Source organism: Phoxinus phoxinus (assembly GCF_949152265.1).
Source record: "Phoxinus phoxinus genome assembly, chromosome: 7".
Taxonomy (NCBI): domain Eukaryota; kingdom Metazoa; phylum Chordata; class Actinopteri; order Cypriniformes; family Leuciscidae; genus Phoxinus; species Phoxinus phoxinus.
Window position 1 is genome coordinate 36375721 of NC_136882.1, and position 20612 is coordinate 36396332.

At 39.4% G+C, this 20612-nt stretch overlaps 1 protein-coding gene across 1 annotated transcript in view; it reads right to left on the reverse strand.

The window, feature by feature from the left end:
• xirp2b (xin actin binding repeat containing 2b) overlaps positions 1–20612 on the reverse strand; it is a 43469-nt gene that overhangs the window by 3347 nt on the left and 19510 nt on the right. Inside the window, exons 3-7 of the mRNA XM_079618358.1 lie at positions 19248–19376; positions 12092–12178; positions 10838–10907; positions 10619–10713; positions 387–9597 (exon numbers count right to left, since the gene is read on the reverse strand). Coding sequence (XP_079474484.1) covers positions 387–9597; positions 10619–10713; positions 10838–10907; positions 12092–12178; positions 19248–19376 — 9592 coding nt within the window. The remainder of the gene's footprint in view (positions 1–386; positions 9598–10618; positions 10714–10837; positions 10908–12091; positions 12179–19247; positions 19377–20612) is intronic.

Consider the following 20612-nt stretch of genomic DNA (forward strand, 5'->3'; position numbering starts at 1 on the left):
TGAGTCACATTTGTTTCATTTGTCACACACACACACACACACACACACACACACACACACACACACACACACACACACACACACACACACACACACACACACACACACACACACACACACACACACACACACACACACACACACACACACACACACACACACACACACACACACACAAACACACACACACACACACATACACATGATTACTCATCTAAATGTGGATTTATCTACTGGGGAAAAACAAAAGTTAAAATCACTCAGTCTGGCACGGCAATCAGGTGTTTTGTGGGGGTTTGTTGTTAAATTTCATTCCCATCATGCACTGCAGGCATATTTACTCAACACAGCAGTCTCGGTTTGATGCACTAGCATGTCTCTCTCACCTGTGACACCTAAGCTTTTGAACACACTCTCACTTTCTGCCCATGTTTTGTGAAAGTTCTTCATCAGTTCCTCTGCGGAGGCCTCAGGTGACACCATCACCTCTGACGTCTTTTTCTTCACAGCGTCAGCATAGGAAAAAGGCACCCGTTGCGTCGTAACGCTTTGAGTGTGCTTGGAAACCGTGCTTCTTGATCCGGTAATTTTAGTGCCAAACTCGTCAACAGAAGAATAATGTTCAGTGAATGCATTTGTCTCCGAAAAGCCTGTTGGATCGACAGACTTGTCTACTTTCACGTCTTTGCACACGGGTGGAGGGGAGCTCAGCTGGGAGCATTGTTCTCTCTCTGGAGGAAGCTCAGGCTTTGAACCTTCAGATGCAATTTCACTCACTCTTGACGGCTGTTCCTCCCGTTTGTTTTGTAGCGCTTTGATGGGGGAACTTTGCTCACTCATTTCAAAAACATTTTTAATATCCTTGATGTTGAAAGCAGGTATATCCTCTTGTTGTCTTGCTTTCTTTTCCATATCAAGCTCCAGGTCCTCAGTCTTCCTGCCAGGCTTCCCTGTTTTGTCAACTGGGCCTTTTCTAATACCAACTTTCTTCTCTGACGTCTCAATTGTTTTGGCTAGTCCAGATAATTCCACCTTAGAGAGATTTTCCTTCTCGTTCACTGTACTTTCAGACTTTGCGTCCTCTGTGTTGGGGCCTAAACGCTCAAGAACATTAACAGCATCTCCACTTACACTCGCATTAATCACTTCACCGGTCACCACTGCCGTTTCAAAAGATCTCAAAGTCTCTTTGACCCTTTTCTTCTCAGAAGATTTAGACTCGATTTTGATCTGTCGATGGAATGTGGCAGGAGATTCCACGATTTCTGACTTCTTCCCAGTGACTGCAATCGCGTGAGGCACCGGATCGGGCGAAGCTCCACGGGAGAGCGTAGCTGTGGCACTTCTGAGTCGCGTTAGACTATCTGCCCGGCTCGATGAGGGTGAAGGAGTGGGCCTGCTTAAGCGAGAGCTTGGCGTCTCAGACCTGCGTGGTGGAGGCGTCGGTGGCATTGGGGAAGGCGAGAGTGCTGTTCCCTGTGGCGAGTCAGTTCTCCTCGTAGACTCGATAGTGATGAATGTGGGCGAGGGAGAGCGCATCCGTAACAATGGGGATGGAGCTCTGGGGTCAAGAGTTGTAACGCTGCTCATTTGTTGCTTTCGGTTCTTGCGTGTTGTCTTCGTCTCCTCCTTGACCACCTTCTGCGTTTTACACTTTGTAGAACCGATGGAAATCTTCGAAATCCTTTGTGTGGCACCACAAGAGACAAATTTTTCAGAGGTGGACTCACATTCATGCTTTTCAATAGTGCCGTCAAAGTGCATTAGCTTAGCTTGAACCAGGTTTTTAACATGAGCAAGGATTTCTTTGAGTTCCTGTTCGTTGTGTTCGGCCGCTGCCGCTTCTAAATCACTCTTCTCCTCTGACCCCAGAAGCCAGACGGGCATCTCATTGAGCAACGTCTTCACAGACTTAGAGTCCATTTTTCCTGAAACCCCCTGCAGCTCTGAGATACGAGACAACATCTTCAGCGCTTCAGCTTGAGTGCTGCCACTCTCAGCCGAGGACTCAGCAGGCTCCTTTTGTGCAGATTTCCCTGTCATTTTTATTGGAACATTTCTGCTTTCATCTTTTGATTCCTCTGGAATCTGCTGGTTTCCACCGGCCAGCTTTTGAAATTTCACAGTCAAGCCGTCCTCCTGGAAACTCTGCTGTTGGACTGTACTTTCAGTTTTGATGACCTCTGTGTGTCTTGTTTGAATGGTGTGCTGTGCTTGCACAACAGTGATTTCCTCTTGTTTTTTATCAGATGTCAAGAGTGGCCACTTAGGCTCTGCAGGCGTGGCCTCTGTGGGCGAGAGGGATGCGGCGTTGTTGCCTTGAGCTGCCTCTCTGTCCTTCTTATTCTTACTCCTCCTTTTCTTTTTTGGAGTGGCAGGGGGCTCCCCTACAGGTTTCTCTTTGGCCTCTTTCTCCTCTTTACCCTCTGTTTCTGTGGGGCTTCTTTCACTGCTTTCTTTTACCTGAACATTATCCTGCTCAGCTGTGGTTTTCTCTTTGCTCTCCACTTTAGTGCTCTTGCTAACTTTCTTTGCCTTTTGACTGTTGACCTTTTGTGGCTTCTGCTCAGCATCCTTAATTTGACTCTCTTTGTTTGGTTTGGATCGATCAGGGGAGTTTTTTTCTTGGTTTTTCTTTGGTGAGCTTTCCTCTTTTGTTTTGTCCTCAGATAAAGATATGCTGCTCACATCTTTTCCAACAGCCTCGGATACATTTTTAGAGACACTTTGAGATTTGTTTGTTTTTACAGAGGTCTTTATTTCTTCTTTGGTCGTGTTGTTAATAACCGTCCTCGTCACCTGTTGTATATTAGTTGTCATGGATCTCTTCTTTTTCTTTTTAGATGAAGTGGAGGTGGTCTGCTGCTGACCCGAAGAGCCCTGAGATGACTGATTAGAGATAATGCTCTGTTTAACTGAGGAAATAACAGGAGATTCTAGAGGAGATTTCTCATTTGCAACAGCGATCAAAGCCTTGCTTGGGGGAGCGTTTGAGAGAGCTGTGTGCTTGGATGAATCATATGAGTCTGCAGCTGATTCGGATTTGGTCACACTCTTTTGAGCTCTCTCTTGAGTGAAATCAAATGATATGCTTGCCTCTGATTGCACCGTGCCCGTGCTCTCTGAAGAAAGCATTTCAAGGGCTGCGCTGACTGACTCGTGCATACGGATTTCAAAGGCCGGGGAGCGCGGCGGTGGTGGCGTGCAGCTTTCCTCCCTCTTCTGTCTGTGCTTCTGTTCAGCTTGCATTAATGGGGTTTTGAATTTGCTTACTGGGGATTTGCACAGTGGAGGAGGAGAGGCGGGTGGAGTGAGTGTCAAGGGGGCGAAAACTTTCTTGGGAGGCCGTGGAGACTCTGGTGGCTGTCTTGTAAAAGCAGACTGAATTTCAGAGGATATCAAGCTGCACTCGACTGATGATGTGGTGACATTTTTTCTACGCTTGGTCTCTTGAGCAGCCTGCACATTCATTTTCTCAAATGAAATTGCTGGCTCAAGCTTGGGCACTTTACACAACATTGGCGCTTTGATGGGTTTGACAGTCATTTTAGTGGCTTTGGATGGTGTTATGCTAGGCAGCGGAAGGAAGTCTAACTCCTGCTCTGTGGGAGGGGGAGGGAGGAGGTCTAGCTCAGCTGTGGCTGAAACAAGAGGAGGAGGTGGTGGGGTTGGTGGAGGCGGTAAATGGTCAAATTCTGTCTTGGCTGGATCACAAGGAGGAGGAGGAGTAGGGGGAGGAGGAAGATCATGATCACCCCTGATGCTAGGAGGAGGAGTGGGAAATGAGGTGAAATCATAATCCAGAGGGGGTGATGGAGGGGGAGGCAGTGGGGGTTCAGGGTCAATAGGAGGAGGTGGCATAGACATTTCCTTATGTTTTCTCTTATCCAGTTTGATTAAACCCTTACAGCCACTTTTTTTGAGGTTACGGAAGTCAGTCTTTAATGTTTTGACACCGTGTGTTTGTACAATTGTTTTGTGCTCCAGCACTGTGGTCTTTGTCTCCTGGCTGCATGTTGTGGTGTGACCGGTGATCGCAGTACTCTCCTGAGATGCATATGTGTTTTGCATTGATTGCTTGTGAGTGCTCCTCTGTAATTCACTGCTCATATCAAGGTTTTTAACTCCAGGGGTAGGACTCTGTGCCGTGAAGTCTTTCACTGACGAAGACAAGGTCTTGACTGGAACTTTGACCTTTCTTATCGGCTCCCTTCGGGGAATCGTTGGGCTCGCTCTCCGTGCTGTTTCCATTAAAGATTTGATTGTGCCCTTAACGTCTCCTTTTATCACCTCTTCTTTCTCTGATTGCATTTGCTCTTGGGTGTCATAGAGTGATTTTATGGAAAGCTTGACGTCTCCCTCAGTGCTTGCCCTGCGTTGCATTCTGGGAGATGGAGGAGGCTCGAGTAAGATCTGAATCTTGCCTTTTACATCTCCCTGGACACCAATCTCCTGCTGGTAAACCTTTCTCTCATTTGACGCTTCTTGTAGACTTTGTATTGCCGTGTGAATGTCACCTTTTACAATCATCTCCTTCTCCACTTCTCTCACTGCATGTTTGGCCTCCTCCAGCGATTTCAACGTACCTTTGATGTCACCTGGCAACAAATCTTCTATGACAATTTCCACCTTGGTGGAACTGGAGTCTTTGAGTGATTTTAGTGCTCCTTTGATGTTGCCAGGAATGATTTCTGGCTTTTCCACCTCTTTGGGCTGATTCTGGGCCTCCTCTAGAGACCTCAGTGTTGTAGGTAAATCAGCTCGGACAACTACTTCTTTCTCCAAAACAACTGCCTGGTTTACAGACTGTGTCAGTGAATTCATCACTGCTTGCAGGTCTCCTCTCACGATCTCTTCTTTCTGTAAATGTTCAAATGAGACTGGAGGCTCGGTCATGAAAACCTTAACTGTGTTATGAACATCGCCCGGGACTATATCTTCCATGTCCACCAGACGACCGATTTGAGCTTGATTACATGTCAGGCTGAGTTTGGTTTCTTTAATATCACCACCAATGATTTCCTCCTTTTCAATTTTACCTGGAACGGCCTCATCTGGCTCTACCTGCAACTTTTTGAGGTAATCCAGCGCACCAGACTCAATACAAGTAGAATAAAAGCTAACCTTTCCCCTTTCTGCTTCATCCACTTTAATTCTCGCAATCTCCTCTGTGTCTGGATTGCAAAGTCTCTCTAGGCAGCCTTTCACATTACCTCTGACTATATTTTCTTTCTGAGTGCTTGATTCCTCAAGAGAATTGAATAAAGAGTAGATGGTCATACGAATATCCCCCTTTTCGTCTTCTTGAATGAGAATGCCCCGTTTGCCAGTGCTCTCCTCTTTCAGCAGGTTGTTTATGGCTTCCTGAATGTCACCTCTTATTATCTCCTCTTTTTCTACAGAGGTACCACTGCGCTCTTGCAGCAGCTGTTGCACGGTGCTGCTGATGTCCCCCCTCTCCTCTGCATTTATAATGACTTTCCTCTCCGTTTTCTCCTGACTGTTAAGGAGGTTAATCATGATGTTTTGCAGATCTCCTTTAATGATTTCTTCTCTTTGGATTTGGGGAGCTTCTTTATTCATGAGGTTGTACTTAGCCATGCGAACGTCTCCAATTTCATCTGCCTCTAAGATGATGCCTTTGGAGTCCACCATTCTCTGGCTGTAAAGTTCATCGAGGGTGGCTTTGACACTTTTACCAATGATTTCTGTCTTCTCTAAACTACTCTCATTAAATTCAGTGAATGGTGTTGTTTCAAAAAGCCATGTTGTGGTTTTTACATCTGCTTTGGGGATGTCTTCACAAATTACCTGTTTACTGTCATCACTGTCGTTAATATAATCAAGAGGATTCTTTTCAAATAGCCACACAGACTGTTTAACATCCCCCTTCAGCTGTTCCTCCATAACAACAGTGTTCATCTCATCTTCTGACTTTTCAGCATGTATCTGGTCAATTGTGTGAGTTTCAAACATCCATTTTGCTGTCCTAACATCCCCTTTATGAATTTCACTCATGCTGACAGTACGCACCAATTTTTGAGACACTGCATCCGATTCAAAACGATGCTTGTTTGTCTTAACATCTCCTCCCTGAATGTCTTCGACAGTTTTGATTGATATTTTCGCATCTTCTGCAATCTTATCAAGGGGCTGGGTTTCAAACCTCCATCTCGCTGAGCTGACATCACCTTTGTGGATATCTTCCTCTGTAACAGCTTTTAAGAGGTAGACCTCATCCGTCTCTTTAATTGAGTCCAGAGGCTTTGTTTCAAACAGCCAGCGGGCTCCTACTACATCACCTCTTTGTATTTCTTCTTTTGTAAGTGTGGTCACTTCATGATAATGACCTTCTTTGTCTTGGATAGCATAAAGAGGTTGAGTTTCAAACATCATGGCATATGTTTTCACATCTCCTTTCTCCTCATCCTCTCTGATGACTTTCTGCAGCTTTTTCATTTCGGCCTCAGAGGACTCGTCTTGAATCTTATCTAACGAGTAGGTTTCAAAAAAGAATCTGCCTTCATCAACATTGCCTCCCTGAACATCTTGTACTGTGCGAGCTCCTTTCAGCTCGCTGGGAGTCTCTGAGATTGCATCTATGGGCTGGTTTTCAAATAGCCATTTGCAGTTTCCAACATTTCCTTTCTGAATATCCTCAGATTGGGCACTCCTCAGCTGTCTCAAGACATTCTCAGACGTTGAGCTCATCACGTCAGAAGATTGGGTTTCGAATATGTATTTCATCCGAGACACGTCCCCGGATTGTATGTCTATCTCAGTCACACTCTTAAAAGTTTCTTGCTCCTCCCCAGCAATGTTCTCCAGGTTATCGGTCTCAAAGAGGAAGCGTGCCATGCGGACATCTTTTCCATGAATGTCCTCTTGTTTCACAGTGCGAGTTTGCAACACTGTCTCAGAGTTATCCTGTATGGCACCAAGGGTTTGATTTTCAAAAAGCCAAGTGCATGTTTTCACATCCCCTTTTTGAATTTCACCATAATCTTTTGTACTCTTAAACTCGTCTCTTTCATAAAGCATGTCTATAGGTTTGGTCTCAAAAAGCCACTTACATGTTTTAACATCGCCTTTCACTATTTCTGATGATTCTTTAGTAACACACTCCTCGTCTTCAATGTTGCTAAAATACTTAATGGCATCGAGAGGCTGGGTTTCAAAAAGCCATTTTGCCATCTTGACATCTCCAGATTCTACCTCTTGTTGGGTTATGCCCTTTATAATTTGGAATTTAGTGATGCTCTCGTCGAATTGGTCAATTGGGCGAGTTTCAAACATCCACTGGCAGCTTTTAACATCTCCTTTGACGATTTCTTCCCGACGTACGGTTCTAACTTCGTGGTAATGTCCGGAGCTGTCTTGCAAAGCATACAATGGCATGGACTCAAATAAATCTGTATTTGATCTCACAGAGCCAGTGGTGAAACCCTCAAGTTGAATCTTCTGACTTTCATCATATTGGCTTGAATCATACGTTTCAAAGATTTGCTTGTAATTGCTCACATCCACATTTTCGATATCCTCCATATTAACCGTTCTTGTTATTTCCTTTTTCTCCTCTCTGATCTGCTCCAGCGGCTGGCTCTCAAACAGCCACTTCTGGTGTCTAACATCTCCCTTCTCCTCAGATGTCACCGTTCTATTGAGTTTCCCCACCTCTGCAAGTTCTTTTATCTCATCTTTTGTAGCAGTCTCAAAAAAGTGTCTGGCAGATTGGACATCACCTCCAATAATTTCCTCTGCACTTACTGGCCTGGCATTGGAATCGTCCTTTAACGTATCCATCTGTTGCGTCTCAAACACCCAACAATTTCTGCGGACATCACCCTTGTAACTTAGATCTTTTTGTTCAGAATCAATTGTTTTCATGAGCTCTCTCTTTTCATCTTGAATGTCTTCCAAATGTTGGTTCTCAAACAGCCATCTTTGATGTCTCACATCACCTCTTTCTTCATCAGACGCTATGGTTTTCTTGAGTCGGTTTACCTCATCATTCTCATCTTTGATGTTCTCCAGTTGTTTATTCTCAAACACCCATTTCTGGTGTCTTACATCACCCTTTCCTTCTTCAAACACTGCCTTTTTGTTTAGTTTTCCCACCTCGGGAAGCTCTTTGAGTTCATCCGGTGGAGCGTTTTCAAATAAGTGTCTCACAGAGCGAACATTACCTCCAATAATCTGTTCTGTGGAGACAGGTCTGGAGTTGGCATCATCCTTAAGCTTGTCCATAGGCTGCGTCTCGAACACCATGCAGTGTTTTCGTACATCCGCCCCAAGAATTTCTTCTTTCTGCTGCTTTTGCAGTCTCTCCCACTGGGCGTTTATGGAGTAAAGCCTCTTCGTCTCAAACAGCCACCTTCCCCTTTTCGCACCGTCCAGCTGGTTGTCCTCCATGGATACACTGGAGATGAGCCTGACCTGAGAAAGTTCCATGTCAATGTCATCCAAAGGCTGCGTTTCAAAGAACCATCTTGATGTTTTGACATCCCCTTTCTCCGTCTCCTCTCGACGGACAGAAGTAATCAGAACCATTTCACCGGTGTGTTCCCTCATAACACACATGCATTGCGTCTCAAACATCCATATGACTTTCTTCACTTCTGACTTGATCTCCTCTAGTACAGACTTCAGGCTCAGTAGTTGCTTCTCATCCATGGTTTCTGTGTCTCCCAGAGAATCCATTTCTTGGTTTTCAAACATGTACCTAACAGACTTCACATCCCCTTCAGTGGCTTCTTGTGTGAAGATGACTTCTTTGGTTTGCTCATCATCAGTGTGAATTTTATTTAGCGTATCCATCGGCTTTGTCTCGAACAACCAAGCGGCCGCACGGACATCTCTTTTCCCCACTTCATTCACCAGATAGTTCCGTTTAGTTGAATCATGTTGCAGTCCCAGTGTCTCCTCAGGCTGCATCTCGAACATCATAGCCGTGTTCCTAACGTCACCTCGAGCGATGATTTCCTGCTGAATAATATTTTCGCTATCCTCTTCGTTATCCGAGTCATTCTTAATGCAGTCCAAAGGTTTGTTCTCGAACATCCAACGCATGGACTGCACTTCACCTCTCAGAATCTCGTCCCACTCCAAATATTCGCGATCCGGGCTTCCGTTCGAATTGCTACCAGTGTGTTCAAACTGGTATGCAACCTCTTGAACGTCTCCTACTGCTTCAATGTCCTCATCATTGTAGAACTCTTTTTCCAGGTCTTTCCTGACATCAGGGTGAATGTGTTTGCAGAGACGTTTCAACTCTAATAGCTCTCTCTGCCTGAAGTATTGCTCTCTGTTTAGCATGCGATTCACTGCTGGAGGGTCAGGGAAGTTCTCTGCATCATCTGAAGGTTCCTCCAGTAAGTCCGGTGGGGGCGGTGGCAGATATTCCAGATCATCATCATCAACATCATCGTCATCATCATCATCATCATCGTCATCAAAAGCAAACACAGAACTTGGTTTATCTTCTTCTTCTTCTTTGTCTGTGGCAACACTGTTCAGAGTTTCACTCTCACTCTTCACAGTTTGATTGGACGCACTCACATCTGATGGCAGCTGTGAACGGCTTTTGTCACGTTCAATCTTTTTTAGGGAGAGAGTAATGCATATAATTCAGAGGAGTTCTGAAATTACTTCAGTTGGATCAGCTGGCTTAGAAAAGTGCTTTAATTTTTTTAATTGAATGTTCAAAATCGTAGCAGTTTATTTCAAAGCCCTTTCCAGGATTGTGTCCTTATTGTGCTTTTTTTTTTTAAAGGCAAGCAAAAAAAAAAAGAAAAAAAAAAAAAAAATATATATATATATATATATATATATGTTGTTTTCTAAATAAAGAGCAGTTCCTCACACAATTACAAGAAAAGTAATGTGATTCTTTTGAAACTGCTAAACAGCAGCTGTGCGCTCTGCATTTGAAAGTGTTATTCATTTACTAAAAAGAAGATTTTTCTATCCATCCAAATGCATTGTTATACTTAAACAACAACTTCATGGATATATTAGACACATGTCCCTCAAACCATCAATATCACTGTAATAAACTTGAAAATTATAGCACACTAAAAATGTCTTATTTTTTTCCAAGTAAAATATGTCAAAATCCTTACAACATTATAACGTACGGTGCAAGACTGCACAGGATAGTAAGACATATTTTCATACACTGTATATTTAATATAGTGTATTTTTCATATTGTAATGGCATTTTTTTCACTGCTAATATGTTCATATCTAAAAAAAAAAAGATTTTGTCAATCTACAAAAACATGCCTGAATAACTTATATATATATATATTAAGTGTTGAGAGCAAGACTTTGATTCTGAACCATCACTGGTATGAATTTGTTGGATGCACAATAAAGACACAAACATAACTCCATATCAAATGTATAGTGGGTTAACAATAACAACATCAAAACACTAAGAGCTGAACACAAGCTCTAAAGTTTTATGAACCTCAATACAACTATGCTGTTGAAAGTGGAGGAGACTCATGGAAACATGTAAAAAAGATGGTAAGTAGAGTCTTTTTATGCACTGAATCCTATTAAAGCATAATACATTCATGTGTCAGAGTAGAGATGTGGGCTTAAAAGGACTTACCTTAATTTTCTTGCTGGGGGCTGCCTCCTCGATGGTCTTTTCAAAATGCTGTGCCAGTTCTTTAGTTGAGAGCCTTGGATAATACTCTTCCTCCTCTGGAAGCAAGAGGCAAAAATTAAAATTAAACATCTTGTCTCTGTAAAATGCACTACAAAACAAACAATGAACTGCAGTGTGATATATAACTTATTATCTATAAATTACTGCTCTTGAACTTACCGGTTTCATTGTGATGATTTTCATAACTGGAAATCACTTCTCTGTTATAAGTGATTTGATCATGTGCAGTCTGTAATAAGGCAAAATAAATACTATTTAATTTAGAGCAAGACTCAAATAGTGCAACCAACAGGAGCTAAATTATAATTTCTGACATGGATTTACATATGCATTTGACAGATGTTTTCAAAAGTGACCAACAGTGTGTTTTATCAGTATGTGCATTTCTTGGGAATCAAACCTGTGACCATAGTGTTGTTAGCGCTATGCTTTATCAGTAGATCGGTATATTTAAAGTAAAACAAATTTCAAAACTCTCATCATGAAAACATTTAAACAATTAATGCTCTTTCACATGACTAGCAATAAACAAATTAAGTTCTAAAACTAGATTAAAAAAACAAACAAATAGTTTATTAATTGATCTAGTGATATCAATATTTTACTGATGGATAAAAATAGTTGTATATAACATTTACAATTCAGTAAATAAACAAACTGGTAAAAAAAAATATATATCTATTTTTTATATTTCAATTTAGCATGCTAACAATGCCAAAGTCAGGGGTTGATTCCCAGGGAACACATGTACTGATAAAAACGTCTGCCAACTGCATAAATGTACATTTTAAAACAGTGAATTATTTGGCATTTTCAATGTGACTGACATCACACGAACATCTGTGGCGAGATCCCTTTTAGTCTTATCAAGGTGTGTGTTTCAGGGTTTTGTGTTTTATTTTTATTCTACTCAACAGACACTGATCTGCTCACCTGCTTTGACGATCAATACCCCATGAATTATTCTACTAACTAGACTACACTTAGAGTCTCACATCTCTTTTCTGAGTATTTTCAGGGTGTCACTTCAAAACTTTAATTCCCCTCGTCCTCATTTCTATCACTTTTAGCATCTTTTACTGTGGGGTTATTTTAAAGTAGGGCAAAGTCATGGCTTCGATTCCCAGGGAGTGCATAAACTGAATGCATTGCACTTGCAAAGTCGCTCGTGCCCACCAAATGCATACATGTAAATGGAAGTGTTTTCATGTGGAGGTGACAGTGCTAAAACCTCCAACTTCAAATAAAAACAAAAATCACATTATTGAAAATTGATGTCAGTTTGACATTTCACAGCAGATAAATAAGGCACTTGTGTGCAGAGACGAGGCAAGAGCCGCTACTGTTAGTCTGATGTTTTAGACTTGTGAAATGGAGAGTTATTAGTAGCAGGGTTGTCGGAAATGTCCGTACCCTTTCATCCTGGAGGAAGACCTGCTGCGAGACTTGTCGACCCCCGCTGCTGCTCGCCACACTCATCGCTGATGAATTTGACACCTCCTGCGTGACAGGAGACAAGGGTTGTTGTTAGGATGAGACATAGAAAAGAAGAAGACAAAACGTCTTTCCGAGACAGCGCTCGTACAAGCTCCTCAATGTCAGTATCAGCACAGCCTTTTCTCACTCACAAACAACATATATTTACTCTAAATCTTTGTGGAGAACAGAAATATACACAAATAGAGATAAGACTCAAACACTCAACCTTAAAAGTAGTATAAAGTAATTTACTAGAATGAATTTTTCTTGGTCCATTTTATTTTTCTTTATTCCTGTCTTTAGCTTGTCATAGTGCACCCAGTTATTTTGACACCAGCCATACGCTCTACTCTGTTGGACTAGTAGGTGACAGGTTAGGGATAATGTACATTGTTATCTCAGAATAAACCCAGACAGGGTGATCAGGACCCCGACGCAAACCAGCTGGATGTAGGCCTACATTATCGCCAGGGACGGACTGACAATCTGTGCGTCCGGGAAAAGTCCAGAACGGCCGTCCAACCGAGGGCCATCGGCACAAATAAAAGTCTAAATCCTGGGACACACCAAGCCGATGATCGGCCGCTGGGCAACGTCGGACCGTTTTTGAGCGTCGGTCGACGTAGTTTTCCCAGTGTGTACCGCACCGCACCGCACCCGTCTGGTTTTTGGGGTCGATTCGACGTTGAATCGGCGTCGGGCCGTCGGTGAAAGAGGGAACTCTGATTGGCTGTTCAGCTTAGTAAATAGTCAGTGCACGAGAATAATAGCAAAACAGCGAGCAATGAAGTCAAAAACGGTACAGATAGAAGGCTGTTAATGTTACGTCATCTTACCCGAGTGTTCCTTGGTGAATATTTCAATATTAACATGAGTGGAGTGGAAAAAAGAAAGTGTTTAGCAAAATTGATATTCAAAACGTTAAGCACGCACTGCTTTGTTTATGGTTTGTGTATCTGCAGCGTCGGCTTCCCTTTTTGAATGACGAATATAGAGGAATATAGAAATAGACAGTTGTCTCATTTGCTTACATTATATTTGAATAGTTAAAAGTTATATTTTACTGTATAGTAACTATATGTTTTATAATTACAAGTTTGTGTAATTTGGGGTTTTCTTTAGCCAGTGACATTTCATTATTTGTATTTTATTTTATATTTCCAGGGCTGTTTTTTAGTCCCAGTCCGTCACTGATTATCGCGCTTATTAGACGGCTACTTCCCACATAAGTAAATAATTAGACATGAAATATTGATCTGAGACTAAATATTTTATTAGCTCTTTAAACGCAAAGCTTCTGCGGAGAGAGCTAGTTTGAGCAAGTTCAAACTAGACGGACATTTAAGGGATACTGTACAGTCATACCACTTATACACGGCATTTCGCCAAGTAAATAATCATGGGGATACGAGATATTGATTTTAGATGAAACCGTTTTAAAATCATACCCGTTTGTTATCTTATAATCCAACATTGTACAAAACAATTATCACAAAATGGCAGCAGCTGCGTTTGTATGAAACAAGAGAGAGCGTACCAGTCAAAAGTTTGGAATAATTAAGATTGTTGTAATGTTTTTGAAAGAAGTCTATTATGCTCACCAAGGCTGCATATATTTGATAAAAAATACAGTAAAATAGTAAAATATTATTACAATTTAAAATAACTGCTCAATTATCAAAGACATCTATAATGTTTCAAAAGATTTCTATTTCAAATCATTGCTGTCCTTTTGAACTTTCTATTCATCAAAGACTGAAAAAAAAGTCAGCTTTGCCATCACAGGAATAAATTATATTTTAAAACATATTAAAACAGAAAACGCCTATTTTACAATATTACTGTTTTACTGTATATTTGATCAAATAAATGAAGCCTTGGTGAACATAAGAGACTTCTTTCAAAAACATTATAAATGTCATGATTTCAAACTTTTGATCAGTAGTGTGTGAATACCAATGCATTAGATAAAAAATATCAAAGCAGAAAAATGCAGCAGGATCTTTTCTCAAAACTGTATAACTTATCATCATAATTATAGAGGCAAATGTTTGAAGATTTGGAAATAAAACCCACATACTTAACCTAGAAATGATATCTCAGCCATCTCACATTCTGCAATGCACACATGGTGTGTGTCTGTATTACTTCAGTGAAATAACGTCAAAAATCCATTATGCATATTTGCATGAAATCTGTATTACTTAAGCACAAATTAAATTTGACAATTAATCTATACATTTTCGTTTTCCATTTCAGGATTAGGATTAGTCAGTGGTAATTACTGTTAAACGGCAGGTTTGATGGCTTTAGCCCTTGGATGAGCAGATTTTGTAATGTTATAATCCGTTCCAACAAACACTCCCACACACAAACACATGCAGCCGTACATAAGCAAGTGTGATATCATCAGCAGGGATGCAATCAATACCAATCCATAAAAACAGCCCGAAAACACACAAGAAAACACACGCAGATCATTAAAAGAGATATGGCTGACATGCATTGATGTAGATTGCATCGTTGAAACCAAAGGTGACTGAATACCAGACCCAACACACTCATCAAAGCAACAGCGCAACAGTGACCGCCTGCTGCTTCAGCGGATGAAGGATTTTCTCCAGAGGGACTTCAAAAAACACGCTAATAAAGAGTTCCAAGTCATTAACCAAAACCAACCGGCTCTGAGATGAATCACAACACTACAAACTCGGATTCAAAGCACTTGAAAAATGGAAAAAAGGCTACTCAAAAAAACTTGTGTTTTTTAACTTGATTGACAAAAGGATAAAGAACAGCAATTTGTCAATGCTTGATAAATGTTTTAATTAAAGTTGCATTTAAATGTGATATTAGTAATATTTATTTACACTATAAATATGATTTAAATAAATATCCCTATTTTTTGTCAATTTATACTTTTTTTAATTACCGGTAATACATTGATTATTGACACTTCTAGTTTTTTTCTATACACTGTTAGCCTGGATTTTATATCTAATAAAGAATTGAATTACAATTGAATTAAAATATTTAAGTTTGATTGCATTACTTATAAAATATAAGTAGATTCTACTAATTTGTGGACATCATTTAAATGTGTGAATAAATGTAAGTTAGATGGACTCAAATGAGGACATTTTTCTCCTGACCACGCCTTCCACACAGTGGTTTGATGCTGCGAGTCAGGTAACGCCATTTTGTCGTGGTGTGTGTGAGAATTCAAGGAGCTGATGACCAGTTGGAACATTGTTTTAGCAAGTTCTATGGACATTTTCCCGTCATTTATTTCTGCTTTCATTTAGCAGAGGACATCAGTTTGGGATGGTACTGTATATCGACAGACCGTGAATAGATACTGTGGTTGTCCCTCCCCAAAAAAATACTTTTTAAGCATGTTTTGTATTAGATAATCCGAGCAGAAAACAACATATGAAAACTTTTTAAAATGCATGACGGTCTAAATTCTACATAGATAAACATAGACCTCATTATCCAAGAAAGGATAAAAAAACAACCTCAAAAATACATCCTACATACCAAACACTCACATAATGTGATGCAAGTTATGGTTTAAATATACACACATGCACACACAACCCAGTTTAGTAAATGAGTGTCACCATGAGCAACCGAAAGCACAGATAATGAGATGACCTGCTGCACAACAATCCTTTGATCCTTCTCTCAAATAACTGCAGCATGATACATAATGTCATCGTATCTTCTCATTTCTCGCTGTGTATCATTTCGTGCTACTCTTTGTGAGCTGTGGATTAGTGCCAAATTTCATCAACTTTGTGTGGTAAATCCTTCTAATGTTCAGTAAACTTGAAATTACACGAAAAAATGTTTGCATCTTGCTTTCACAAACAAAAACAGAGGAACGTGAATTTTGTGATCTAAACAGTTCTCGAACTTTTATAAAAATATGTACAATACATTTGTACTAAATTTATGCTAACGGCTCTGAGGTTATCCATAAGCTAGTGTATATACAAATATACTTTATAAGCAATGTACAATCTTTATTTTTCAGAAGAAAAAAAACAAAAACAAATCGGTGATGTACTGGTTATTAAAAAGGGCTTTTGATAAATCCCTAACTTCCAGTTTAAAAAGATAATGCATCAAAAGATTGAAAACTGTGCTCATCAAGCCTTTTCTCCTCCTGTCTCCGTTTCATTTTCAATTCTCAAAACTAAGACCCGAATCCAGCGTTTCAGGGTCAACAGCAAACCAATAACCCTCATGAAACCAGATGTTATGATGAAGAACAACTCACCTTATTTGTCAATCACCTCAAATTGTGTATTGTTGAAGAAAAGTATACAATGCTCTGTGAATACTCAAGACTTGTGAATAAAAGCTTAATAATTTGCATAGAAAGGAGGTGTGCTTGTATTTTATTTCAAGGCAAAATTATACTTTTTACTCGTATAAAATTACACTTAAATCTTTCCTCTTATAAAAGGCTTTTTACGCTATCATTCAAAACTGTTTTTTTTCTTCAAAGAAATTAATATTAATCACCTTGATTTCTGTACTGTTTTAGTTGGATTATTTGTTGAATTCCTCTTCCTGTCCTTCCGAGTCAAATTACAAATCAATATCATGTGGTTTGTGGTTTAATTGAACTTTTTTTAAAAATGAAAGGAAGACAGTTACTAAATATATAGATAATAAATATAGCTGTCATGACCAATAAAATATATTTGTGAAAATCTATAATGAGCATAATTTGCATAGAAGGGAGGTGCTTTTGGGAGGGAACATTTTTGGGGACATTTTGGGAGAGAAATTATAATTTTTACTTGTTAGAAATGTATTTAGACCTTTAGTGCATATTTCATAGGTCATCGGTTGATCAAATATTTCCTCTTATAAAACGTTCTTCCTATACAGTAAAAAAAATAAATAAAAAAAATTCAAAGTAATTCATATTATCTAAACCAATTGAACATTTCTTTGTTGAATTCCTCTTCCTGTCATTCAAATTGCAAATCAACATCCAGTGATTTGTGGCCAAATGAACTCAATTGAATGGAATGAAAGCCAATTACTAAATTTGGAAATGTATTGATTAGCATTAGCATCCCACACTGAAGAAAAACGAAAGCAGGCAATGCATACGCTCATTTAAAATTGTATATCAACCACAAATTAGCAACAAGACTTGACATACAGTATATATATATATAACATTTGCAGATTCACGTCACATGACACAGTTTGAGTTTGAGGGCCACTGCTAGCGCACTTCAATGTTGGTGTGATGAGAGCACATCTCCCACTTTCTCCTGCCATTCAGTTTTTTCTCTATCAGTGAGCCGAAGCCACCCCGTCCCGGCAGGGGAGAGGAGCACGCTCAGACTCAATGGGATGGATGGGTGGACTGGATTCAATTTGGATCGGCAGAGTTGGATTACACAGACTGTGACCAAAATTTATCTCCATTCTACTTCTCTCACTGCAAGCAGTATCTGATTTTTTCAGAGGCAAGCGCTGCATGCATAATATTAGCATGTGCCAATGCTAATGAGCCTGGGAGAATCTGTGCAGACACGAGAGGGTACAGATGGGTACAGATTTGACTTGTTCTAGTGTCAGATTCTGGGGTTCTGTGTAAGGTCAGCTGTAAGAGGATTAATCTTATTGCAAAAGTCCTTGCACATCCACTCTTTTCTACACCAGAAGACTTGCTCACATGGAAATTGCATGCATGCTTGTAGCGTTTAAATCCCGCACCAGAACTAAAACTAGCATAATTAGGGATGCCAACCATCCAAAATGATACACACGTGCCCTGAATTTAAGGGAATAGAATTGCAGTCCACATTAAATCATTTTGGGACTTTTTTTTTTTTCAATATACAGGCATCTCGCACCCAAGCTGAGAATGTTTCATTGAACTTGAACTAGTTTCGCATCCAAGACCCAATGTTACGATTACAGATTAGAATGGAAAACAAAAGATGGATGGGAAACACCTTCAGGATTAGTTTTGGGACTTTAAAATGTACAAAAGCACTAAAAAGATTAACACACGAGAAGTGTGTTCTTTGTGTTCAGTCACAATGCTATAAATCGCCTGGGTAGAAACTATAGTGATATGTGTGTAATGATGTGTGACACTTTAGTATGACATTAAAATTCATTTATTTTTTCAACAGATGCTGTATGGCAGTGAGTCAAAAGCAAAGTGACTGCATCTCAAATACATTTTAGCACATAATTCTTTCATACACACATACATAGCGGCAGGCATATACTGTGAGTGGCATTTCAAGTGTGGTATGAAGAAAAATATGAAATATATTTCTATAAAACAACATAAATATTATTGAAATTATTTTTTTAAACACGCTGGTTAGTTTCACATGGCAAATCATGAAAAAAAAAAAAAAAAAAAAAAGATTATTTATTGTTAATTTTGTTAAGCCTGCACATTCGTATTCATCAAAACATTTGGTTGTGTTCCGATGCAAAACGTTGCGATGCGACAAAACTAGATTGCTTGCTTGCCTTTATATTAACGTTAAAAAGTTTGGGGTCAATAATATGTTCTAATTTTCTAAAAAACAAAGAAATTAAAGGTTGCTTATGTTCAACAAGGCTGCATTTATTTGATCAAACACACAGTAAAAACACTGTTAAATAGTTTAATATATTGTGATATTTATTATGAATATAATATATTGTGTTTATATTTATATATTATTTTTATTTTTTATATATATTTATATATGTGTTAATATTGATTGTGAATATAATATATATATTTACATATTTTCTAAATATATGCTTTGATCATCTGTTATTATTATTACATTTCTTATTATTATCAATGGTGAAAGCAGCTTAATATTTTTGTGTAAACCAGAAAATCTTTGATAAATAAAAAGCTCAAAAGAACAGCATTTACTTGAAAAAGAAATCTTTTGTATCTTTTGATTCACTGAATGTGTCCTAAACAAAAGTATTAATTTCTTTAAAAAAAATAAAAAAATGTCATACTGACCCCAAACTTTTGAAATGCAGTGCATAATATGAGTTTCTAGTTTGATAAGCTACAGTTTCCAACACTGACCTGCACAGATCTGTGTGTGTGGCGAATCTGGGTGAGTGTGTGAGCCGAAGACACGCTCTCGCTCTCGAACTGTCTCCGGACGCTGGCCAGCCCTCCAGGCAGAGAACAAACCTCGGCGTCCTCCATGACCTGATGAAGGAACACACAAACACAGACCGGCCGCCTGCGTTGAAAAATCATGCTAAGCAGATTTATGCTTTTACATGAGCTGCAAGATTATGGGAGGCAAAGTGTGATCACTTGTCTCTCGTCTTCATCCACCATCGAACAAAAATATTCATATATTCATGAGACAATGCGGCTCACGCACACACAGAAGCACAGCTTCCAGCCTTTATCTCATTATCTCTGTGGCTTTACAAAATCACATTTTAAGATTTTGCATGACAGTCTCATTTGCATGGCCCTGATATCGTGAGGTTTCATTTACTCAGAATCCCGTTAACCCTTCAGTCGCCACTGAATTGTTGTCTATGTGCTTTGTTTCAGCGCCTGCTCCGCTTAATTAATAATGCATATCAATTAATGGCAAACAAGCACCACAAAATGATTGAATATTGAATTTGCCAATTCATTCATTCAACTCAATTCATATTGAAAACCATTTGTAAGTGTTATATGTATGATCTGTGACACTGCGATCCAGAATCAGCTCTATTAAATGATGAAAGTGCTCGGCTACATTACATCTGGATATATGCCCAGTTATAACGCTCTTCTCCGGCATTTGATGTAGAACTCCTGCCATGACTAATGAAATGCATAAATAAACATTCCTCTTCAATATAAATGGAGTTTACTGCCTGACAGCAACAGTTAACATTAATTGCTGCAGGTAAACAATGCTTTTTAGTGAATAAAAGAACAATCTATGATGAGTCTAATTTGCGTTTTGTTTCTTTCATGCTCGTTCGGTTCTTCTCGTTTGGATTCATTAATTAACCGCTGCAAAAAAATCCTCTACTCAACTAAAAAGTAAAGACATTCATAAGGCTATATACGAAAGATTTATATTTCACATAAATGCTGTTCTTTTGAACTTTTTATTCAAAGAACCCCGAAATAAAATCACGGTCTCCACAACAATATGCAGCAGGACAACTGTTCTCAACATTGATCATAACCAGAAATGTTTAACGAGCAAATTATCATTGAGTAATGATGCTGAAAATTCAGCTTTGATCACAGGAATAAATGACATTTTAAAAACATATTCACACAGAAAACAGTGATTTTGAATTTAAATGACATTTGACAAATGTATTGTTTTAACTGTGTTTTTAATTAAATGAATGAATGAAGTACTTTATTGTCATTGTGTACAATGAAATTACTCTTGTGACAGTGGCAACCCCAAAGGTGCAT